This window comes from Hippopotamus amphibius, chromosome 1 (genome assembly GCF_030028045.1).
Source record: "Hippopotamus amphibius kiboko isolate mHipAmp2 chromosome 1, mHipAmp2.hap2, whole genome shotgun sequence".
Lineage (NCBI taxonomy): Eukaryota > Metazoa > Chordata > Mammalia > Artiodactyla > Hippopotamidae > Hippopotamus > Hippopotamus amphibius.
In genome coordinates this window covers 128,789,439-128,811,985 of record NC_080186.1, presented here as the reverse complement: position 1 = coordinate 128,811,985, position 22,547 = coordinate 128,789,439, and the positions used below count along the sequence as shown (strand labels likewise).

At 39.7% G+C, this 22,547-nt stretch overlaps 1 protein-coding gene across 1 annotated transcript; it reads left to right on the top strand.

The window, feature by feature from the left end:
• The first annotated feature begins 19,590 nt into the window (after positions 1–19,590).
• On the top strand, positions 19,591–22,163 carry LOC130849665 (transcription elongation factor A protein 1-like). Its single transcript, XM_057728748.1, has one exon. It carries the CDS (start codon positions 19,764–19,766, stop codon positions 20,667–20,669), a length of 906 nt encoding a protein of 301 aa, XP_057584731.1. The 5' UTR covers positions 19,591–19,763; the 3' UTR covers positions 20,670–22,163.
• Positions 22,164–22,547: the final 384 nt, after the last annotated feature.

The following is a 22,547-nucleotide window of genomic DNA, read 5'->3' as shown; positions in this document are numbered from 1 at the left end:
GCCGCCGTCGCCGCGCGCATGCGTGCGAGAGAGGGCCCGCTCGTCTGCTCAGCCGCACTGTGGACTACCTTGGAAGGGACTAAAAGTCCCAGCATGCAGCGCGCGTCCGCTTTCCCTTTTCAAACGGTCGTGTTTCCGCTTTAAATCTCCTTTACATTTAACGATTAGGAGGTTTTTAGGGTCCTTATTTTCCCCTTACCTACTGCTTGGTAGTTATATTTGTATCCCTGTTTAATCGAAGAAATAAACCAACGCAATTCTTCTAAACCTCACTTCGCCGTCAGTTAAAAACATCTTTTTTCCAGGGTTGCTCCCCTCCTCTCAGGCCCTTCTTTTAGAGCAGAAGGCTCTCCGGTTCTTGCTGGAGAAGCACCAGCTGGTTAACTTGTCCCGGATAAAGGACTATGGGTTTGTGGGGGAGGCAAGGGAAGCAAAGGAAGCGGAGGTGTTGAGAAGGGGGTTGGGGGTATTTTTAAATAAATAGAGTCTTTGTTTTTAGAAGGGGCTATATGCGCATGATTATATATGGAAAAGTATATAAAAGATATAGAGTGAAAAGTAAATGCCTGCCTGCGTCACGCCCGTTAGACTATTCCCCTCCCTTCACACCCGTATCTTAAACCGCACGTCCAGCGTTTTGCTGAAGAAACCGCTGGTGAGCTGTCAACGCCAGCCAAGGCCCTTGAGAAGGCCTGTGAGCTGGGGGAGTGTTTCGGTGATGAAAAGGTGCTGGAAATTTGCATAAGAATAAGTCTTTTTTAAAAGGTAACACAGCAGTTGGTAACAAGTGTAGAAAAAACAAAAGGGAGTAGAGTGAAAAAGTGAACTTACTTCCCCCCCATGTCCCCAAATTACCCTTCCAAAAAATACTGTTAAATTTCTTGTGTGGCCTTCCAGAGATAGTTTAAGTTTAAATAAGCACCTTGGGAGAGGTAGATAGGTGTGCATCCTTCCCCCTACCAAAAAAAAAAAAAAAAAAAAAAAGGAGCATTCCTTACAGAACTTGTTTTCTATGGTAAACGTGCATAAGAAATCATTTCTCATCAGTATACGCATGTCTCATTCTTTTAATGGATGCAGTCCTTAATGATATAGATGCATAACAGTTTATTCCACTGACCCCTTTGGTGGACGTTTTGTGTCCATGAATTTGCTTTTAGGACAACAGTGCAGTGAACATCCCTATACAAACTTCACTGTGCACATATGCACTTTTTTATTCGAATAAATATTGCCAAAACACCTGAAGAAGTTCTAACAATCTACATTTCCACCAGCTGCATGGGAGAGTGTCATAAGGTCCTAAAAACTGAGTCCACAGGTAAAGCACAAGGTTCCGAGAGGGGCCTTAGGAAATGAGGCCCTTTTCTTACCCCAATTCACTTCCCTACTCCTTTATAACTAGAAATTCTTGGAGACTTCAAAGCTTTTTAGGCTCCAAAGAATACTGATGGCATCACTAAGATCTTGGGACGGGAGATTATTTGGTATCTAATTTTCCCTCCTTAGCTTTCATTTTCAGGAATCCTTTTCATATGCTAGCATATTTTTTTTCATACATACACTGAAAATTTATATCTCCTGGTCCCAGATATGGACACTGAAGAATAAAGAGGTAAAATGTCCTGCTGCAGGTCACGTGGCTGGTATTACAGGTAGTGACTTCAAATTCTACACTCTCATTCTTAGTATCTGAAACCTCTGGGTTATAAATGTGATTCTTTGAATTCTGTATTAATTCTGTATTTTTGTATGTTATGTGTTTTTTATTTCATATCCCCATGTGTTCTTTCTCTATATTCTGTAAGCACAAATGTTAGAACCTCAGTTGTGATAAGTGTATCCCACTGCTCTTCACCGAGATAGTTGTAATAGCACATTTCTGGGGATTATGAGACTGAAGTCAGAGAGTTTCAAAGAAAAAGAGATAAAATTAAAGGGAACAGAGGCATGGACCACTTTTTTTTTTTACTTTTTATTTGGAAAAAAGCAAATTTACAGAAAAGTTGTAAGAATAGTAAGAACGCTGCTATTCCTATGGCCCAGAATCACCTAGTTTTAGCATTTTGTTCCATTTGCTGTCTATACATATATATATTACTCTTTTGCCTAAATGTTTAAGTTGCATATGTCATTATTCTTTATACCTAAATATTTCAAGTGAGTATTTCCTAAAAATAAGGATATTCTGTCTCCTATCCCCAGCATAGTTATAAATGTTGGTAATTTGACCAGTAACACAAAATTTAGTCTACTGTCTGTATTTCAGTTGTGTCAGTTTAGCCACTAATATCTTTTGAGCATTCTTCTTCCTCCAGCACAAGATCTAGTCTAGGATTTCATACTGTGTTTAGTTATCATGTCTCCTCAGTCTCCTTGAGTCTATAAAAATTCCCCAGCATCTCTGTGCTATTATGATCTTTACATTTTTTGAAAGATATAATTGATGCACCATTTTAATAGTCGCTTCTGCCACCCAAAAATTCTCTTTGGGAGCTGATCTTTGCTCAGACTCTGCAGGATGTTTTTACATATAGGAGTCTTAGGAATTTTAGGGCCATTCAGGGAAGATTCAGGTCAAAAATCATAATGCCAGAGATGCCAGGATGTGTAGAGGGAATTTTCAGGAGCCATGGGAGACATCCTGCAGTGAAGGAAGACTAGATAAGGAAGGAGGGGGGATTGAAGTATAAATCCTTTGTTGGTGGGGGACTTTGGAGAAGCTGTTGCTGCAAAAGAAAACAGGAAGCAGCCTGTCACTTCTGGCAAATCCTCAATGGATAGGTGTGTATCGGTTCAAACCAGAGAAGCAAATTCGTGAAAGATATACATTAGAGAGATCTATTGCAAGGAGTTGGCTTCTGCCACTGTGGGGGTTAGCTAGGCAAGTCTGAAATCCATACAGCAGGCCATCAGAATGGGCAGGCTGGAACTCAGGCACTGGCTGAAGGTACTTTCCACAGGCAGGATTTGTTCTCTCAGGGAAGTCTCAATGCTGCCTTAAAGGCCTTTCAACTAATGGACTCAGGCCCACCCAGATTATATAAAATAATCTCTTTTATTTAAAGTCAACTGATTATGGGTCACATCTATAAAATACCTTCATGGAAATATCTAGATTAGTGTCTGACTAACTGGGGACTGTAGCCTAACCGACACATCAAAAAGATCATTACAGGGTGGGAGACGTTTGGATCTCCTGGGCAAGGTAGACTCATTACAATGGTCAGACAAGTGTGGAAATCAGACTAAGGAAAGGGTACAGAGCTTGATTTTAGCAGCTTAGAATTTTAATTATAAAGCTGATGGTATTACAGTTCTATCATATACCTAGGTAATGTTGGGAACTAAAGCAGATTCTAAAAAATGACCTCATTACTTTTTGTAAGAATTGTTTAGGTAGGCTTCTGGGGAGATGCCAGAGCAGAAAGTACCAGAAATCTGTTTCCCCACATAGACAATAGTTGCACTAGAAGAATCTGTCTGATATTACTGTTTTGGAACTCTGGAGAATATTGAAGGCTTGGACAGTAAATTCCAGTTAATTTCAACTTCAGCTCTTAGCACAGTAGCAGCTATGCATCCCCCACCTCCCACCCCCATGGCACGTAAGCTGTGCCATATGTTCCTGGAACAATCTGCATATAGCTTGCTGGAGTCAGGGTGAGCAGAAAGGACGCTGTCCTCTAAATATCAGGGATCTGTGTTCTGATTGCTGATGTCTGTTTCTGATCACAGAGGTGCAGACAAAAAGGCAGGCAGCCATTGTTCCTGTACCTCCCTCCCCAACTTGTTGCAAGCCTGTCCCCCTCTGGCTGAAGTGACTTCCAGGAGATTTAAAAGACCAAAGCCTGTTTATGCCCTCCTTTCATTTTTCTCTTCTCTCTCTTGTGCCTTTTTGGGAGCCAGACATTAAAGACTAGGCCACTCAAAAAACAACTGCATATACAGGGAAAATTGAAAAGTAAATGCTATGCCCAGAGAAAGGCTCAGAAAAGACCTGAGAAGATATTATTTATACTTCAGTCTCATCATCTGCACAGAGAGAGCCTATAACAATCAAAAACAGATAAACAAAACAATAAATAAAACAAATAAAACAAAACAGATAAATAAAACAAGAAATAAAAACAATAACAAAAAACAGAAAATCCTGGGAAAGGGGGAGAATCTGGCTTCTAGAATTACCACATTATTAGATTCGAATTTTGCAATTTTCAAGAAAAAAATCACAATGCAAAGAAACCCAAAAGTATAGCCCATTCAAAGAAAAATAGATGTATCAACAGAAACTGTTCCTTGAAAAGGTCTGATGGTGGATATACTAGAAAAAGGCTTTAAACAACTGTCTTTAAAATGCTTGAAGAATTAAAGGAAGATATGGAGAAAGTCAAGAGGAAAGCAATATGTGAACAAAATGGAAATATCAATAAAGATGTAGAAAACCTAAAAAAGAAACCAAAAAGAAATTTTGGAACTGAAAAGTACAACAACTGAAATGGAAAATTCACTATAGGGATTCAAAGGACGATTGAGCAGGCAGGCAAAAGAATTGGTGAACTTGAAAACAAGATTGTGGAAATTATCAAATCTGAGTAATGGGGTGGGGGGGGAGATTGAAGAAAAGTGAACAGAGCCTGAGGAACCTGTGGGACACTGTCAAGTGTACCAACGTATGCATTGTTGGGGAGGGGGGTCCCAGAAGGAGAAGAAAGAGATAGAGTGGCAGAGAAAGTATTTGAATAAATAATGACTGGAAACTTCCCAAATCCAATGAAAGATAAATACCCAAGAAGCTCAACAGACTCCAAGTAAGATGAACATAAAGAGACCCATGCTGAGACAGATTATAATCAAACATTTAAATGCTAGGTGGATAAAAACAGAGAGGGAGGAGGGATAAATTTGGAATTTGGGATTGACAGATACACACTACTACATATAAAACAGATAAACAGCAAGGACCTACTGTATAGCACAGGGAACTATATCCAATATCTTGTAATAACTTATAATGGAAAGAATCTGAAAACAGTATATATATATGTGTATGTGTGTGTGTATAAATATAACTGAATCACTTTGCTATACACCTGAAACACTAAATCAACTGTACTTCAATAAAAAAATTTTGTAAGAAAAAAAAAATAGAGAATCATGAAAGCTTCAAGAGAAAAGCAACTCATCACACAAGGGATTGTCAGTAAGATTATAAGCAGATTTCTCATCAGAAATTTATAGGCCAGAAGACTGAGGGCCAATATGTTCAAAGTGCTAAAACAAACAAAAAACTGTCGACAAAGAATCCTATATTCATCAAAACTGTCCTTGAAAATGGTGGAGAAATTAAGACATTCCTATATAAGCAAAAACTGAAAGAATTTGTTACCACTAGACATTCCCTGCAAGAAATTTTCAAGAAAATCCTAAGGATGAAAGGGAAGAACAATAGAAAATAACACAAAACCATATGAAGAAATAAAGATCTCAATAATGGTCAATACATGGGCAACTATAAAAGCTATTATTGTAACAATAGTTTGCAACTCCATATTTTGTTTTCTACATGATTTAAGAGACTAGTACATTTTTTAAAATTATAAGTCTAAAAGCTAGTATTGTAACGTTTTTGTAACTTCACATTTAGTTTTCTACATAATTTAAGAAACTAATGCATTTAAAAGAATTATTAGTTTATGTTTTGGGGCATACAATGTATAAAGATGTAAGTTTGTAACATCAACAACTAAAAGGGATGAAAACAAAGCTGTTAAAGGAGAAAGTTTTTATATGTTGTTGAGGATAAAAATGGTATAAATTCAAATTAGTGGGTTACAAATTTAGGATTTTAAATATAATCCGCACAGTACCCACAAAGAAAATAGCTATAGGAAATACCAAAAAAATTAAAATGAAAGAAAGAAAATTAGAAAAGAATTTAAACATTTCATTGCAAAAATCATCTAAACACAAAAGAAGACAGTAATGCAGGAAATGAGGGATTAAAAAAGCATAAGGCATATAGAAAACAAATAGCATGACAGAAGTAATCCCTCCTTCTAAGTAATTACTTTAAATACAAATGGATTAAACTCTCCAATCAAAAGACAAAGATTGGCAAAATGGATAAAAAAATACATGAGCCAACTGCATGCTGTCTATAAGATACTTTAGATCCAAAGACAAAAATAGAGTGAAAGTGAAAGGATGGGAAAAGATATTCCATGCAAATAATAACCAAATGAGAGCAAGGGTGGCTATATTAATATCAGACAAAGTAGATTTTAAATTAAAAAAAAGGTTATAAGAGACAAAAAAGGACATTATATTAATAAAAGACAGATAGCTAGAATACAGTTAGAAGATATAACAATTATAAACATTTATGCACTTAATGATGGACCATCAAAATATACAAAGAAAAAAACTGAAGGAACTGAAGGGAGAAATGGACAATTTTCCATGAATAGTTGGAGACTTCAATACCATCCTCTCGATAATGGAAAGAACAATGAGGCAAAAAGATAAGGAAATAGAGGGCTTAAACAACACAGTTGACCACCTAGATCTACAAGACACATACAGAACACTCTTCTCAACAAGAACACCGTTCACTTTCTTCTCAAGTACACATGGGACATCTTCCAGGACAGACCATATATTAGACCACAAATTAAGTCACAATAGATTTTAAAAGATAGATATCATACAAAGTGACTTCTCTAACCACAACAGGATGAAGTTAGAAATCAATAACAGAAGTAAAACTGGAGAATTCACAAATTTGTGGAAATTAACAACACAATCTTAGACAACTAATGGGTCAATAAATCACAGGGACATTAAAAAAATACATAGAGACAATTAAAAACAAAAATCCAACATACAAAATGTACAGATGCAGCAAAAGTAGTGCTGAGGGGGAAATGATAACTATAAACACATTAAAAAATAAGATCTCAAGTCAAAAACCTAACTTTACAATTTAAGGAACTGGAAAAAGAAGAAGAAACTGAACCCAAAGCTAGTAGAATGAATGAAATAATAAATATTAGAGCAGGGATAATGAAATAGAGAGTAGAAAAATAATAGAGAAAACCAGTGAAAGCAAAAGTTGCTTCTCCACAAAATTGACAAACTGTCAGCTAGATTAATTAAGAAAAAAGAGAGAAGACTCAAATTACTAAATCAGAATGAAAGTAGGCATATTACTACCACTTCTATGGAAATAAAAGAGATTATAAAAGAGTACTATGAGCAATTGTATACCAACAAATTGAATAACCTAGATGAAATGGACAAATTCCTAGAAACACACACACACACACAAAGACTATTTAGGAATTAACCAAGGCAAAAGACTTGTACAATGAAAACTACAAAACATTGCTGTAAGAAATTAAAGAAAATATAATAAATGGAAACATCCCATGTTCATGGAATAAAAAGATTTGGTATTTTTAAGATGTCAGTACTACTCAAGTGATCCACAAATTCAATGAAATCCCTATCAAAATCCCAATACTGTTTTTTTTGCAGAAATGGAAAATCGCATCCTAAAATTCATATGGAATATCAAGGGACTCCAAATAGCCAAAACAATCTTGAAAAGGGAAGAACAAAACTGGAGAGTTCACGCTTCCTAATTTCAAAACATACTACAAGGCTACAGAAATCAAAACAGTGTAATTGTTAAAAAGACAGACTTGTAAACCAGTGGAATGGACTAGAGGGGCCAGGAATAAACCCTGACATGTATGGTCAAATGATTTTTGATAATGGAGCCAAGATTATTTAATAGAGAAAGGACAGTGTTTTCAACAAATGGTGCTGGGAAAACTGGCTATTTACATGCAAAAGAATGAGGTTGTACCCTTACTTAACACCATATACAAACATTACCTCAAAATAGATCAAGGGCCTATATGTAGGACCTAAAACTATAACTCTTTGAAGAAAATATAGGACAAAACCTTCATAACATTAAACTAGGAAATGATTTCCTACGTATGACACCAAAGGCACCAGTAACAAAAGATAGACAAATATGGACCTCACAAAAATTTCAAAATTTTGTGCCTCAAAAGACACATTATCAACAGAGTAAAAAGGCAACACACAGAATGAGAAATTTTGCACATTCTATATCTCATAAGGGATTAATATCCAGAATATAAAGAGAACACCTAAAACTCCACAACAACAAATTAAACAGCTAAATTCAAAACTGAGCAAAGGACTTGAATAGACACTTCTCCAAAGAAGATTTACAAATGCCCAGTAGGCAGTGAAAAGGCACTCAACGTCACTAATCATTAGGGAAATGCAAATCAAACCTACAAAGTGATACCACCTCACATTCATTAGGATGGCTACTACCACAAAAAAAAAAAAAAAGAAAGAAAACAACATTATTGGTGAGGATGTAGAGAAATTGGGACCCTTGCACACTGATGTTACAAATGTAAAATGGTACAGCCACTGTGAAAAACAGTATGGCAGTTCTTCAAAAAGTTGAAAATAGAACTACCATATGATCCAGCAATTCTACTTCTGGGTATATACGCAAAAGAACTGAAAGCAGGGTCTCAAAAATATATTTGTACACCTATGTTCACAGTAGCATAATTCACAGTAGGCAGAAAGTGGAAGCAACTCAGTGTCCATCAAAGGATAATGGCTAAACAGAATATGGTGTATACATACAATGGAACATTATTCTGCCTTAAAAAGGAAGTCCTACATGGTACAACGCAGGTTAACACTGAAGAATGTGCTAAGTGAAATAAGGCAGCCACATAAAGACAAAAACTGTATGATTCTACTGATATAAAAAGTACCTAGAGTGGTGAAATTCATATAAACAAATGTAGAGTGGTGGTTGCCAGGGGCTGAGGGAAGGGGAGAATTGGGAAGTTACCTTTTAGTGGACGCAGACTTTCATCTTGTACAAGATGAAAAGAGTTCTGGTGCTGGTGATGTGTGCACAAAATGTGACTAAAGGCCACTAAACTGAACACTTAAAAATGGTTAAGATGGTAAATATATATTGTACCACCATTTTTAAAATAAAAAAAATTTTGCCGTGGCACCATTCTCCCCTTTTGCCACTCATAAAGTATCCTTAGTAGGGACTATATCACTCACTAAAGTTTTCTTGTGAGAGCCTGTGTTTGAGGGGAAACCTGAAGGGGGAAACTGAGTTCCAGTTTGGCTTCATGCAAAACAAAACCGGAAGCCAGAGTTAAAAATAGGAGAGATTCTGAGTGTGTAAATCCCTGGGAATTAACAAAAACTCCTGGGAAAACTTAAGGCTACGGAAATGGTAAGATCAAAGCTGAACCTAGCTCTGGTGATGTGCGGAATAAATAGAGAATTGTACTAAGGTAATTATTATTATTATTATACGTGGAAAGGTTGGAGTTGGAAAACATCAAGGCCCAGAGGAGGGTGAAAGGGATGCAGTTGGTCCAGGATGGGTGGTGGGTTCTGCGGAGAGGTACTAAGGGTTCTTCTTCCTCCTCGTGCCCCTACCCACAAGGCTTGAATTTTCTAAGCAGAAGCACGCAGGTCAGAGAAGGGACAGACATCACAGGGAAACTGTGGCACTCAAAGAGCAGCAACTCCTGCCATGTTCCCAGGGAGCCTGTGTCCCCACCAGGCCCCACCAGCAGGAGTCAAGGGTACCAGGTCCCACAGGCCATACTGGACACTGCTCTGATTCTGGCTTAGTGGGTGTGTCTCTTCTATTCAGCCAGAAAGTCCTCCATCCCCTCCTAGGAAGAAACTTTCAGAAATCTTTTAGTCCCTATAGAGAAAAAAATATTATTCATATTCATACATTATTTAAAGAGCATATTTTACTTTCCAAATGTATTTGTTTCTCCTAATAGGAGGCTGGTATGTTTTGTCTCTGCCCACTTTGGGATCAAGCTTTACAGAATATCAGTGGAAAGGAAGAGATTAACGTCAGTGCCTACTGATGGCCTACCTCAGCTTTTTTTTTTTTTTAAGAACTTTTATTGAGATACAGTTGACATACAATAAACTGCATATATTTAAAGTGTACAGTCTGTTATTTTTTTTCTTATTGGTAATGTATATATGGCAATCCCAATCTCCCAATTCATTCCTCCCCAGCCTACCTCACCTTCTAAACTATGTCCCAGGCCATGGAGGGAGGGTGGCAGTGACACGGCACAGCTGACACATCCTGGCTTCCTCCATTTGCACCCGCTCATATGTCCAAATGTTAACCTCATTATTTTTCTTAATCTTGTAATTAGAAAAGAAAAAAAAAAACACTCCTATAAACATCTTCAGGAGCCTTCAAAAAGTGACACAATCCAATAAAGGCCCAATCCCAGAATCTGGCTCGAGCATACCTACGCCCTCAATGTGTTCACTTTATCCAGCTGTAAGGTGAGTGGGGTTAGACAGGCCTATTAGGGTCAGAGATTTCCCACCTAACCTGCAGGAATGCTAAGAGACAATTAGCCTCATATGTCACAAAAGTGAGATGCAGGAGTTTGTGTTGGCTGCCCATGAACGCAGAAGGGGTAGAGAAATCTAAGTCACTGAATCTCTTGGTGGGAATAGCAGGTGCCCACACCTAAGAGTCCTTCCCCTTCTTGATGAAGGGTGAGGAGATGGGCAGGCAAAAGGCGGAGCAGCAGCCCCTGCCCCTTCAACCCTTTCCCATACTCTGAAGCATTACAGAACACAGAACTGAAGTGCGTGCGAAGACGGGAGCCACCAGGAAGGTGCTGGGAACCTGTTCACCTCCCTGCCCCAAATGAAAAGTATTCATGGTTCCCTCATGCTGCCTCACGAACAGAGAGAGCCCAAACAGCTGTGTCTGAGAGATCATAAGTGGGAACCCACATGCAGTGGCCTTGGCTACTGACGCCTGGACACTGGATCCACAGGGCTGGAGTGATAAAGCAGTTTTCTTTCTCTGTTCTTCTAAGCCCCCTCACCTCCACCCCGCCAACCCCATCAACAGGTGAATAAGAAAGGGAAGGGAAGGGAGATCTTAGCAAAGCTGCGAGGGGAAGAAAAACGTGCTCTACGCACATGGAGCACTTGCACGTCTCTATAAATCTTCAAGTAACACTCAGGTCACCCTCCCAACCTGGTATGGAACTGGATTCAATGCTGGAGATGTGATCCTGAGCCAGCTCTCCCCATTTCCCACCTTTAAAACAGTGACTTGTTAACATTTTAGAAAAATTGAGTGTGCAGTGGACACAGAGCTGAGTGGGCTTTGTGTCATATGTGTTCAGGATATTGCTATGATCAAATCTGAGATGGTCAGAGCAAGACCCAGAGAAGGGATAATTGCTACTTAAGGACCATTCATGGTCTGTAGTGTTTTATTTGGGAATAAAAATTCGACTCGTAATGAGATCTCCATGAAGGATGACCCAGACAGACATCAATGGTGGGAATGTTCATGGTGAAGTCACAACACGCCTGGGGATAAATGAGCGAATGAGGAAAACAGTAGAAGAGTGAGTGGGAAACAAGGAAAGTTACTGGTAGGGAGACAGAACCAGGAGCAGGAAGAAGGAGAATGTTTTCGTCATCTTCACCATGATACCCACCCCCCCACACACACAACTAGACCCAGGCCCACCACTTAGTGGCAGCTGAGGGCAAGATGCTTCCCCCACAGAAGTATGTATAGGATTTATCTCTGAGCACAAAGTCAGTATCTGCATGGATATTGGCACACATGGCATTGCCTGTTTGAGGAATGTGATCTTGGGGCTCCTCAAGCTGTGTTTCATACAGGACAGCTGTGTTTCATACAGGACAGCTGTGTTTTATGCAGAACCCTGTATTCATTTCTGAGATCCGCCATAACAAATTACCACAAACTTTATGGTTAAAAACAAATTTATTCTCTCACATCCTAGATGCCAGAAGTTTGAAATCAAAGTGTCAGCAGGTCCACATACCTGTCAAGCTCTAGGAGAGAATCTTTCCTTGCCCCTCCCAGTTTCTGGTAGCTTCTCAGGTTCCTTGGCTTGTAGTAGCATCACTCCAACCTTTGTCTACATCTTTTTTTAAGATTTATTATTTATTTATTATTTTTGGCTGCGTTGGGTCTTCGTTGCGGCACACGGGATTTCTCTAGTTGTGCCAAGTGGGGGCTACTCTTTGTTGCGATGCACCAGCTTCTCATTGCAGTGGCTTCTCATTTCAGTGGCTTCTCTTGTTGCAGAGCATGGGCTCTAGGCATGCTGGCTTCAGTAGTTGTGGTGCATAGGCTCAGTAGTTGTGGCTCATGGGCTGAGTTGCTCTGCACCATGTGGGATCTTCCTGACTCAGGGATCGAACTCGTGTCCTCTGCATTGGCAGGCAGATTCTTAACCACTGCACCACCAGGGAAGCCCCAACCTTCGTCTACATCTTCACAGGGCCTTTCTCTCTGAGTGTCTCTGTGTCCTAATCTCTCTTGATCTCACAACTATCCTTGGTGCAGTATATTCTGCTTCTAGGCAAGCTCTGCCTGGAATACCTGAGGGACTTCAGCACGGGCTCCTACACACAGGAGTTGAGACAATCTGGGGAGTAGATAATAAAGAGAGAAAATGCCCCTGAGAGTTTTTGACCAGAAAATGTTATGAAAAAGTAGCATTATTACTCTACATCAAAATATTTGCAGTAGATATGAAGTTTCCTCATCCATATGTTCTCACACACAGGCTAAAACTACAGATGTCCTTATGCTGGATTCTAGCCCTGCCATGGCTGGGTGACTGTAGAAAAGTCATTTCTCCTATCTGGTCCTTGAGTTCCCTACTTGTAAGATTCAGACACAAGGTTCCAATACTGATTTTGAAATCTTTTAGGTTAAGGAACTGTTTTTCTTTGAAATAAATAATGTATGGAAACCTTACAGAACAGATAAGACCTATGTTTTATTAGAAATTTTATTTCAAAAGTTTGATTCTGTTTCAGTCAGTGTAGACAAGGATTTGCTATAATAACAAATAACCCCAACATTACAGTGGCTTAACACACAAAGCTTTGTTTCTTGCTCATGTCACAGTTAGTGCAGGGGAAGGAATTCTTAGCAGATCTCCATTTCCCCCAGCCAGTGACTCATCCCACGGAACAATCTCGTGTTTCAGGCCATGATAAAGCCCTGCCCTCTGTGGAAGGGGAAGAAAGAGCATACACCACTTCCATCCATATCCCAGTGGTCCGCAGCATCCAGTCACCTGCCTCGACTCAGATGCAAAGGATTCTGGGAACTGTAGTTGTCCTCTTCCAGGAAAAGGAAAATGACACAAATTTGGTACCTCTGTGGCAAACTCTATAACATTTACAACTTATAAGGTCAGTTGTTGAGAACAATGATGTTGTTTGGATAGATCAAAACGAATAAGAAATTAGATATTATGGATGACAGATGCAGTCATGTTTCAACCACAGCACTGCATTTAGTCCTATCTTTTTTTTTTTTTTTGGAAATATTAAGAAAATTCCAGGTTACAAAGAATAGCAGTTGGAAATGCTAGTGGTATTTTTTTCTTTAAGAATTTTTATTGAGATACAGTTGACATACAATAAACTGCATATATTTAAAGTGTACAATTTGATATTTTTTTTCTTATTGGTAATGTATATATGGCATTCCCAATCTCCCAATTCATCCCACCCCAACCCCCCCCAGCTTTCCCCACTTGGTGTCCATATGTTTGTTCTCTACATCTGTGTCTCTATTTCTGCCTTGCAAACCGGTTGATTTGTACCATTTTTCTATATTCCACATATATGTGTTAATATACAATATTTGTTTTTCTCTTTCTGACTCACTTCACTCTGTATGACAGTCTCTAGGTCCCTCCATTTCTCTACAAATGTCCCAATTTTGTTCTTTTTTACAGCTGAGTAATATTCCATTGTATATATGTACCACATCTTTATCCATTCATCTGTTGATGGACATTTAGGTTGCTTCTATGTCCTGGCTATTGTGAATAGTGCTGCAATGAACATTGGAGTGCATGTGTCCTTTTTAGATTATGGTGTTCTCTGGGTATATGCCCAGCAGTGGGATTGCTGGGTCATATGGTAACTCTGTTTTTAGTTTTGCAAGGAACCTCCATACTGTTCTCCATAGTGGCTGTATCAACTTACATTCCCACCAACAGTGCAAGAGAGTTCCCTTTTCTCCACACCCTCTCCAGCAGGAAATGCTAGTGGTATTTTAAAACTTGCTTTGGAATTTCAGATCTTCTCTAATTACACAGAGATAGGAGGAGAAACTTTAGTGTCAAGCCTACACACAACTGAATTAACAATACAAAAAATGGTGCTGGCCATCTCCAAATTTTAACATTCAGCATGCAACATATCTGAGGATTCATGTTGCGTTTAAATAGTTAAACAGAGCTTCCTAGGTGGCGCAGTGGTTAAGAATCTGCCTGCCAATGCAGGGGACACAGGTTCGTTCCCTGCTCCAGGAAGATCCCACATGCCACAGAGCAACTAAGCCCGTGTGCCAAAAGAAAAAAGAAAAGAAAAAAACAAACAAACAAAAAAAAATAGTTAAACATATTTAAAATGTGAAGTTCAAGTACAATGTTTATGGAGACCTCTGCTTGGGAGAGCACAGTGCAAGGTAAACTTTGAATACTGTTGCATGTTATGTTTTCCAAAGAAGGTGATAGCTCCCATCCTTCATGCTCTTCTTACAATGTGTCTTGGATACTTTTCCTATTGCGAGGTAGTCTGTTCCATTTCCTTTAATCTTAAGAGGGCATGTGACTACAGTAGCAGTGGTTATAAAGATGGTGCAGGTCCCACCTTGCTGGCTGGAATGCTTACAATGTGGCCCTGAGCTGCCACGTAAGTAATCCAACTGCTTTGAACAACCTGCTATGAAGAATGAGGCTGATCTCACAGGGTTAAGAGGAGATTCGGTCATCCGGTGTTCAAACATCATCATTCCCCATCCTCTGTCTCTACCTGAGCCCTGTAGCAAGGGAGAGACAGACTCATGAGCCCTAGGTCCCAGGCCAGTTCATGTGACTCTCAGACTCTTATTTCCTATTAGCCTTGGTTGCCCCACCTGGAAAGTGGCATTATTGCTCATTTAACAAAATGGATCAAATGAGACAGTGAAAGCCCCTCAGGAAGCATTAAAGCCCTGGAAACATTTCCCAAGTTTCTGAGTGCCACAAGTTATGCCATTAATTGCTTTACTCTTTCCATTTCCAAACAAAAGCATTCTTCAGGTCAGGCCAAGGGGGTCAAGAACAGTGCAGATCTAATGCCAGTACAACAAACTGCAGCCAGGCTGACTTGTCCTTGGCTCCCTCTGGCCCAGCACAGAACTTAGCGCTCTATAAGAGCTGTATTACCAAAAACTCTTTTCACCTGTAGTCAAGAACTTTTTTTGCACCCACATGATTTTTTTAATTAGATGCCAACATTTAAAAATTGGGAATGTTCACATACAAATCGAAGCTCCAGGGACTTCGCTAGTGGCACAGTGGTTAAGAATCTGCCTGCCAATGCAGGGGACATGAGTTGCATCCCTGGTCCAGGAAGATCCCACGTGCCTCGCAGCAACTAAGCCCATGCGCCACAACTACTGAGCCCACGTGCCTAGAGCCCATGCTCTGCAACGAGAAGCCACCACAATGAGAGCCCAGGCACTGCAACGAAGAGTAGCCCCTGCTCACAGCAATGAGAGAAAGCCCCCGCAGAGCAATGAAAACCCAATGCAGCCAAAAAATTAAAAGAAAAAAAAAATTGAAGCTTCAGTTTCTGATGGGAAGGAGAGTTGCTATTGGGTAGTCAAAACATGTAGAGTATATATGATATAGTACCTAATACTGTATTTGGTGTCAGTCTTCAACACCTTGCTCTCTTCTCTCATCCCTCTCCAAATTTCCCAAGCTGAGGTCAGGCCCCTCACATGAGTTCTGTTCAATGAGGCTCCAGCACCTCACATCCCTCTCATTAAAAAAACAAAGTATTGGGTGCTTGAGTGAGCCACCACCTGCCTGAGCCTCAAATTCTGTACCTATGAGATGGAATAAATAATAGTACCTACCTCATAGGATAATTGTGATATGAAGTGGGTTGGTGCATGTGAAATGGGTTCTGAGCATACAGTAGGCACTGAATAAATGAAAACTATCATGTCGCATTCCATTCCATACTTCAAAAGATTCTAAGAAGAACCTCATTTTAAAGAAATTCTCTGAGAACATTCCAAAGCCTCACCCATGTCCAGGAAAAGACCATATCACCTTTTTCCCAGGAAGCACTTGTCCCTGGGGTGTCACCCTCCAGGGTCCCCACCTGCAACTCTGCACACCTAGGCTGAGCCCCCTCCACCCAGTTTCTCAGAGCTTGGATCTGCACATTTGCCTCCCACCACCTCCCTCCCCAGCCTCCAGTCATCTGTGCTGCCCACCCTGGCAAGCTGTCTCCCTAACACCTCACCTACTCACGCCTTCATCATTGTATTCCCCACCTTTCTCACACAGAAGAGGGGGAGAAGCAGGGAGAATCACAGAAGCCAGGAGATGGGTGGATAGGGGTGGAGAGCCAGCTGCACCTACAACCCCCAATTCAGTGCCCTCAACCCACAGCTTCCACAAGTCCACCCCCAGCCGTCTGGTGCTCCTGCCTCCCCCTTCACCCACACACACCCTGTCACTGAGCGGCCAGTAACTCTCTCTTTTCCATGAGGGTTTTAGACCCCCAATCCCACAGCTCTAGAAAAAAGCCCAATTCTCCTACCTGGCTGGATGTATTACACAGAAGACATACTTCCTTCCTTGGAAGTGAGTCAGGATAGGTGCAGTAGGAAGACCACTCACTGAGACCCCGACCCTCTCTAAGCACCAGGCTCATTGGCACTTTGACATGGAAAACATTACTCTCTGAGTCCACCTGTTTATCTCCCTCCCCCACCCAAATACTTTAAAAAATATAACAATGCCAACCCTTACTTCATGTGGCTCTGTTTCCCCTCCTGGGAACTACAAGGGCAGCACAGTGTAGTGGGGATGTGGCTTAATCCTTTATAGACCCTGTGACTTTGGACAAGTCCCTTCACCCCTCTGAGGCTTGGTTCCCATATCTGTAAAATGGGGATGATCTGACACCACCTCACAGGCTTTGAGAAGCAAAGCAATCATAGGATGATGGAACATACTTTGTTAAGTTGTTGGTTGTTACAGAGGAAGACTGCTTCTAAGGTGAGTTTTAAAAGAAAAATAAAGGGATAAAAAGGTAATGGACACTTCTGCTTCCAGCCAGATGGAGTAATGGAACAGATTTAATCTCCCATCTGACACAACTGAAAAGAAAAAGAGAAAAAGTATGAAACAGCAGTTTTCAAGAGAGTGGAACTCAGGTAAAGGTAATGAACCATGTAAGATAGAAAACAGTCGAGATGAGCTCTATGACTGCCACAGCTTACTGCCTTGCACATTGTCCAGGCACAGGGAGAAGGAAACAAGGAGGAGTGGTAGGCTCCTGGACATGGGGAGACAGAGTTGAGAAGCCAGGGAGACCAAGGCAGCTAGTGTTCACAAGACAGAATAACAGAGAGGACAAAGCTGGAAAGAAAACTCCAGATATCTGTGGAGTGTCTGCCTTAGGTATACAGCAGAGAACTGATCAGTTGTACATATGTAAGGACACTACCAGAGATGACAGAGAAATTATCTAAAAGGAAGAGTGAAAACAGTGCCTGAGTTTACATGGGGTGAAAAAAGTGCCTTATCCTACCAGCCAGACTAGAAAACCTAATCATTAATGGGGCCCTGGGTAGCATAAACAAAAATGTCTTGCCTAAGTAATGGAGAAGGATTACCCCTAGAAAGAAGCACTGCTCTGATCCAACCTAACAAATCTTGAAAGTAAGACCTGAAAGGATCAATGTTTTTCTAAGTAACTTAGCTACATTCCCAAGCAAAGCTTAAGAATATTTATAGGAATACTAAAATGTATAGCAACAAACAAGGTAAACTTCACAATATCTGGCATCTAATCTGATTAACAGCATAGAAAGCAGCAGGAAAAGATGACCAATAATGAGGAAAAATTGATCAACCTAAACTTACCCTGAAATGACAGAATAAGTTGACAAGAACATCAAATAATTATTATAACTGTAATTATAATCCATAGACCCAAAAAGTTAAGAAAAGACGTGGATAATATTTTTTAAAAGACCCAAATTGAATTTCCAGAGATGAAAACTACATCTAAGACAAAAAAATACAATAGATAAGATTAATGGCAGATTAGACACTACAGAAGGAAAGATTAGTGAACTTGAAGACACAACAATATTTATTATCCAAAATGAAACAGAAAGAGGAAAAATAAATTTAAAAGCATCAGTAAGCTGTGTGACAACTTCAAGGAGCCTAATACAGTCACCCTTTAGCATCCTCAGGGTATTGGTTCCAAGACCACCTGTAGGATGTTTGAGCCCCTTACAACTGGCCTTCCATTTCCACAGGTTCAACATCTGCAGATTCAACCAACTACAATCAAACAGTATTTTCAGTCCATGGTTGGTTGAATCCATGGACACAGAACCTGAAGATATGGACGCCAACCGTATATGCGTAAATGGAGTACCTGGAGGAAATATCATGGAGGACAGAAAAATAACAACTAAAAATTTCTCAAATTTGATGAAATTTATAGACTCATAGATCCAGGAAGATCAACATAAACCCAAGCACAAGTAATGAAGAAAACTAAACCAAGGTACATGATAATAAAAAATGCAAAATCAGTAATTAAGAGAAAAGTGTTAAAAGTAGCCAGAGGGGAAAAAGACAATATGTATAGAGAAACAAAGAAAACAGCAGATTGGTCATCATAAATAATGCAGGTGAGAAGAGAATGATGCTTGCCCTTAAAGTACTGAAAGAAACAAAACCTGTCAATGTAGAATTCTATACCCATTATAAATACCTTTCCATATCCAAAGAGAAATAAAGACTTCATCATACAAAGAAATGCTGAAATAATTTCATACCAGTAGATCTGTACTACAAGAAATGCTAAAGCAAGTCCTTCAGGCAGAAGCAAAATGACACTATATGGAAATGCAGACCTACACAAAGGAATGAAGAGTCCCAGAAGTGACAACTACATAGGTAAATATATGATTGTTTTCTTATTACTTGAATATCTTTAAAAGATAGTTGACTATGTAAACAAAAACAACAACATACTGTGGGGTTTATAATACATGTGTAAGTAAAATATATGGAAATAATAGCATACAGTCTGAGAAGGAAGAAATGGAACTATAATACAGTAAGATTCTTATACTATACATGAAATGGTATAATGTCACTTGCAAGTAGACTGTGATAAGTTAAAAATGTATACTATAAACCCTAAAGCAACCATTTGAAGAACAAGAGAACAACAAGATGGAACAAACAGGAAAAAAGGTAGTAAGTGGCAGACTCAATCCTAACCATATGAATAATTGCATTAAATGTAAATAGTCTAAGGATCCCAATTAAAAGGCAGAGACTGCGGCGTGCGCGGAGCTCGATTGGCGCTGCCTGCGGCGGAGGAGCTCCGCCGCCGCCGCCGCCGCCGCCGCCGCTGCCGTGGGCTCAGTGGGTGAGGAAGCGTCTCGGCCGGGCCTGCTGAGGGGCCTCGCCGACGCCTGGGCTCGCCCGCCGCCCCGCCAGTTTCGCGCACTTCCCGTCCCACGCGGCCCGGCGCGGGGCAGGCCTGCCGGAGCCATGGAGGACGAGGTGGTCCGCATTGCCAAGAAGATGGACAAGATGGTGCAGAAGAAGAACGCGGCTGGAGCATTAGATTTACTGAAGGAGCTTAAGAATATTCCCATGACCCTGGAATTATTACAGTCCACAAGAATCGGAATGTCAGTGAATGCTATTCGCAAGCAGAGCACGGATGAAGAAGTTACATCTTTAGCAAAGTCCCTCATCAAATCCTGGAAAAAGTTATTAGATGGACCATCAACAGATAAAGACTCTGAAGAAAAGAAAAAAGATACTGCAGTTACGTCACAGAATAGTCCAGAAGCAAGAGAAGAAAGTAGCTCCAGTGGCAACATAAGCAGCAGAAAGGATGAGACAAACGCCCGAGACACTTACGTTTCATCTTTCCCTCGGGCGCCAAGCACTTCTGATTCCGTGCGATTAAAGTGTAGGGAGATGCTCGCTGCAGCTCTCCGGACGGGAGATGACTACATCGCTATTGGAGCTGATGAGGAAGAACTAGGATCTCAAATCGAAGAAGCAATCTATCAAGAAATAAGGAATACGGACATGAAATACAAAAATAGAGTACGAAGTAGGATATCAAATTTGAAGGATGTGAAGAATCCAAATTTAAGGAAAAATGTGCTGTGTGGGAATATACCTCCTGACTTATTTGCTAGAATGACAGCAGAGGAGATGGCCAGCGATGAGCTCAAGGAGATGCGGAAAAACTTGACCAAAGAAGCCATCAGAGAGCATCAGATGGCCAAGACGGGTGGGACCCAGACGGACTTGTTCACGTGTGGCAAATGTAAAAAGAAGAACTGCACTTACACACAGGTACAAACGTGGAGTGCTGATGAACCCATGACAACGTTTGTCGTCTGCAACGAGTGTGGAAACCGGTGGAAGTTCTGTTGAGTTGGAAGAAGTGGCAAAACGTCTGGACCATTAAGAAAATGGATTTTGTAATTAGCTTTAAGACTAGACCAACCAACTAGTTTTCCTTCAAATCAGATTTGTAAAGTAACGTATATCCCTCGGGTTAGTCTCTGGTTTTGACACAGCAGCCCTTCCTTAGATGCCTTCTGTTGTTTCAGAGCAGTAAGGAGACCGCATAATAATTGTAGCTGTTTCAAAACTTTCTTTTTTCATTTTTATAAGTAAGTTGATATTAAACTTTCGGCAGTTTATTTTTACCTTTTGTTTTTCTTCTTAAAGGAAAATGTACCTTAACTTTTTTACAATCTGAAACATACACAGTAGAAATGTTATTCTCAGTTAATACGCAAATGGAAATTACATTTTTTCCCTATATTGGCATGTACCTGCAAATATTAAAAGAGAAGAGGTAATGTAATTATAAGTTTATCAAACATGGTGTGTATTCAAATAATACTTGACCAGCTTATCTAAATTGTACATAATATTTGAACTAGCATATGAAATTGATTTTAATTATTATGTTCACAAGTCTGGGACAATTAGATATTATTTTGCATTTGTAACTAACTGTGATCCTCATTTCTTGTAATTTCTTGTATATGTTTATTACTTGTTCTTAATAGATTTTACTTTTGGAAACATGACTTTGTTGAAATCAGTTTGGTTTGTTGTTTATTTACCTGTTTGTAGTGTATTTTAGTTTTGCAGAACGCTGTTAGTAGGCTTTTCCTAAATCCCAGCACAGGCAAAGGATGAAAACTTTTGACCATTTTTCCCTTTTGTAGGAAGACATATTGGGAAGAAAATGTTAGCATTTTAGGATAGTGTAGTTCTTGTAAACAGTTCATGACTTAACTTTGGTTTGGAAATCTGTACTGACCAAGAACTTTAAGGTTTATATAAGTCATTAAAGCTGTGGTCTTTCCATATGGAGGCTGACGAAGCACATCCCTGTCCTGACTCTAATTTGCTTACTCTCTGTTGCACAAGAATGAGGTTGTGGAACAGACTAACACGTGGGCTGTAACACAGCTCATTTGCAGGAAGGACCTTACAGTTAAGTATGTACATCTGTTTTGTTAGGAATAAGAAAAAGTGATTCTCGCGCTTGCTGTAGCACATCTTAAGGCCACTGTTACAAAGTCCAGGTTTCACCCTGCTCCGTCTGTGTGCTCTCAGGCCCCTATGGAAAGACCTCGGCACATGCTTTGCACTCCCCTTTGCCCCCTTTCCTTATTGCTGACTGCAGATCAGTTTGATGTAATAGAGAAAACAACATCTAAATGTCCATGTTAAGACCCCACATATAAGAACTGGCCCTCTGGTACCATCCCACCTCTACTTTGTCAGGTCACAGATTAACCTTTTATCATTTGAAAAATAACGTGCATTTTTGAAAGAATAAGTTTAAGAAGAATAAAATTAAAATAGTCCCACTTTTAAATTAAGTGATCCATTTTTAAATTTGTAATTCAATAAAGTTTCTTGTTATTAAACGTAAAAAAAAAAAAAAAAAAAAAAAGGCAGAGACTGACTGTCAGATTAGATAGAAAAAACTCAATTTTATACTGCCTGTAAGAAATGTACTTTGAATATACATACCAAAATAAAAAGATGGAAGAAGATACATTGTGCTAACACTAGTCCAAAAGACTCATTATTTTGATTTCAGACAACATAGTTTTTAGAGCAAAGAATATTACCAGAAATAAAGAAGGTCATTTGACTATGATAAAGGGGTCAATTAATCAATAGAATGTATTAATCTTAAATATATACACATCTAATAACTGAGCTTCAAAATACATAAGCAAGTCTGATGGAACAGCCCAGAGAAACAGTCAAAATCACAAT

Excerpts from the sequence above, each read along its gene's own strand:
- LOC130849665 (XM_057728748.1), top strand. The coding sequence starts at position 19,764 with ATGGAGGACGAGGTGGTCCGCATTGCCAAGAAGATGGACAAGATGGTG.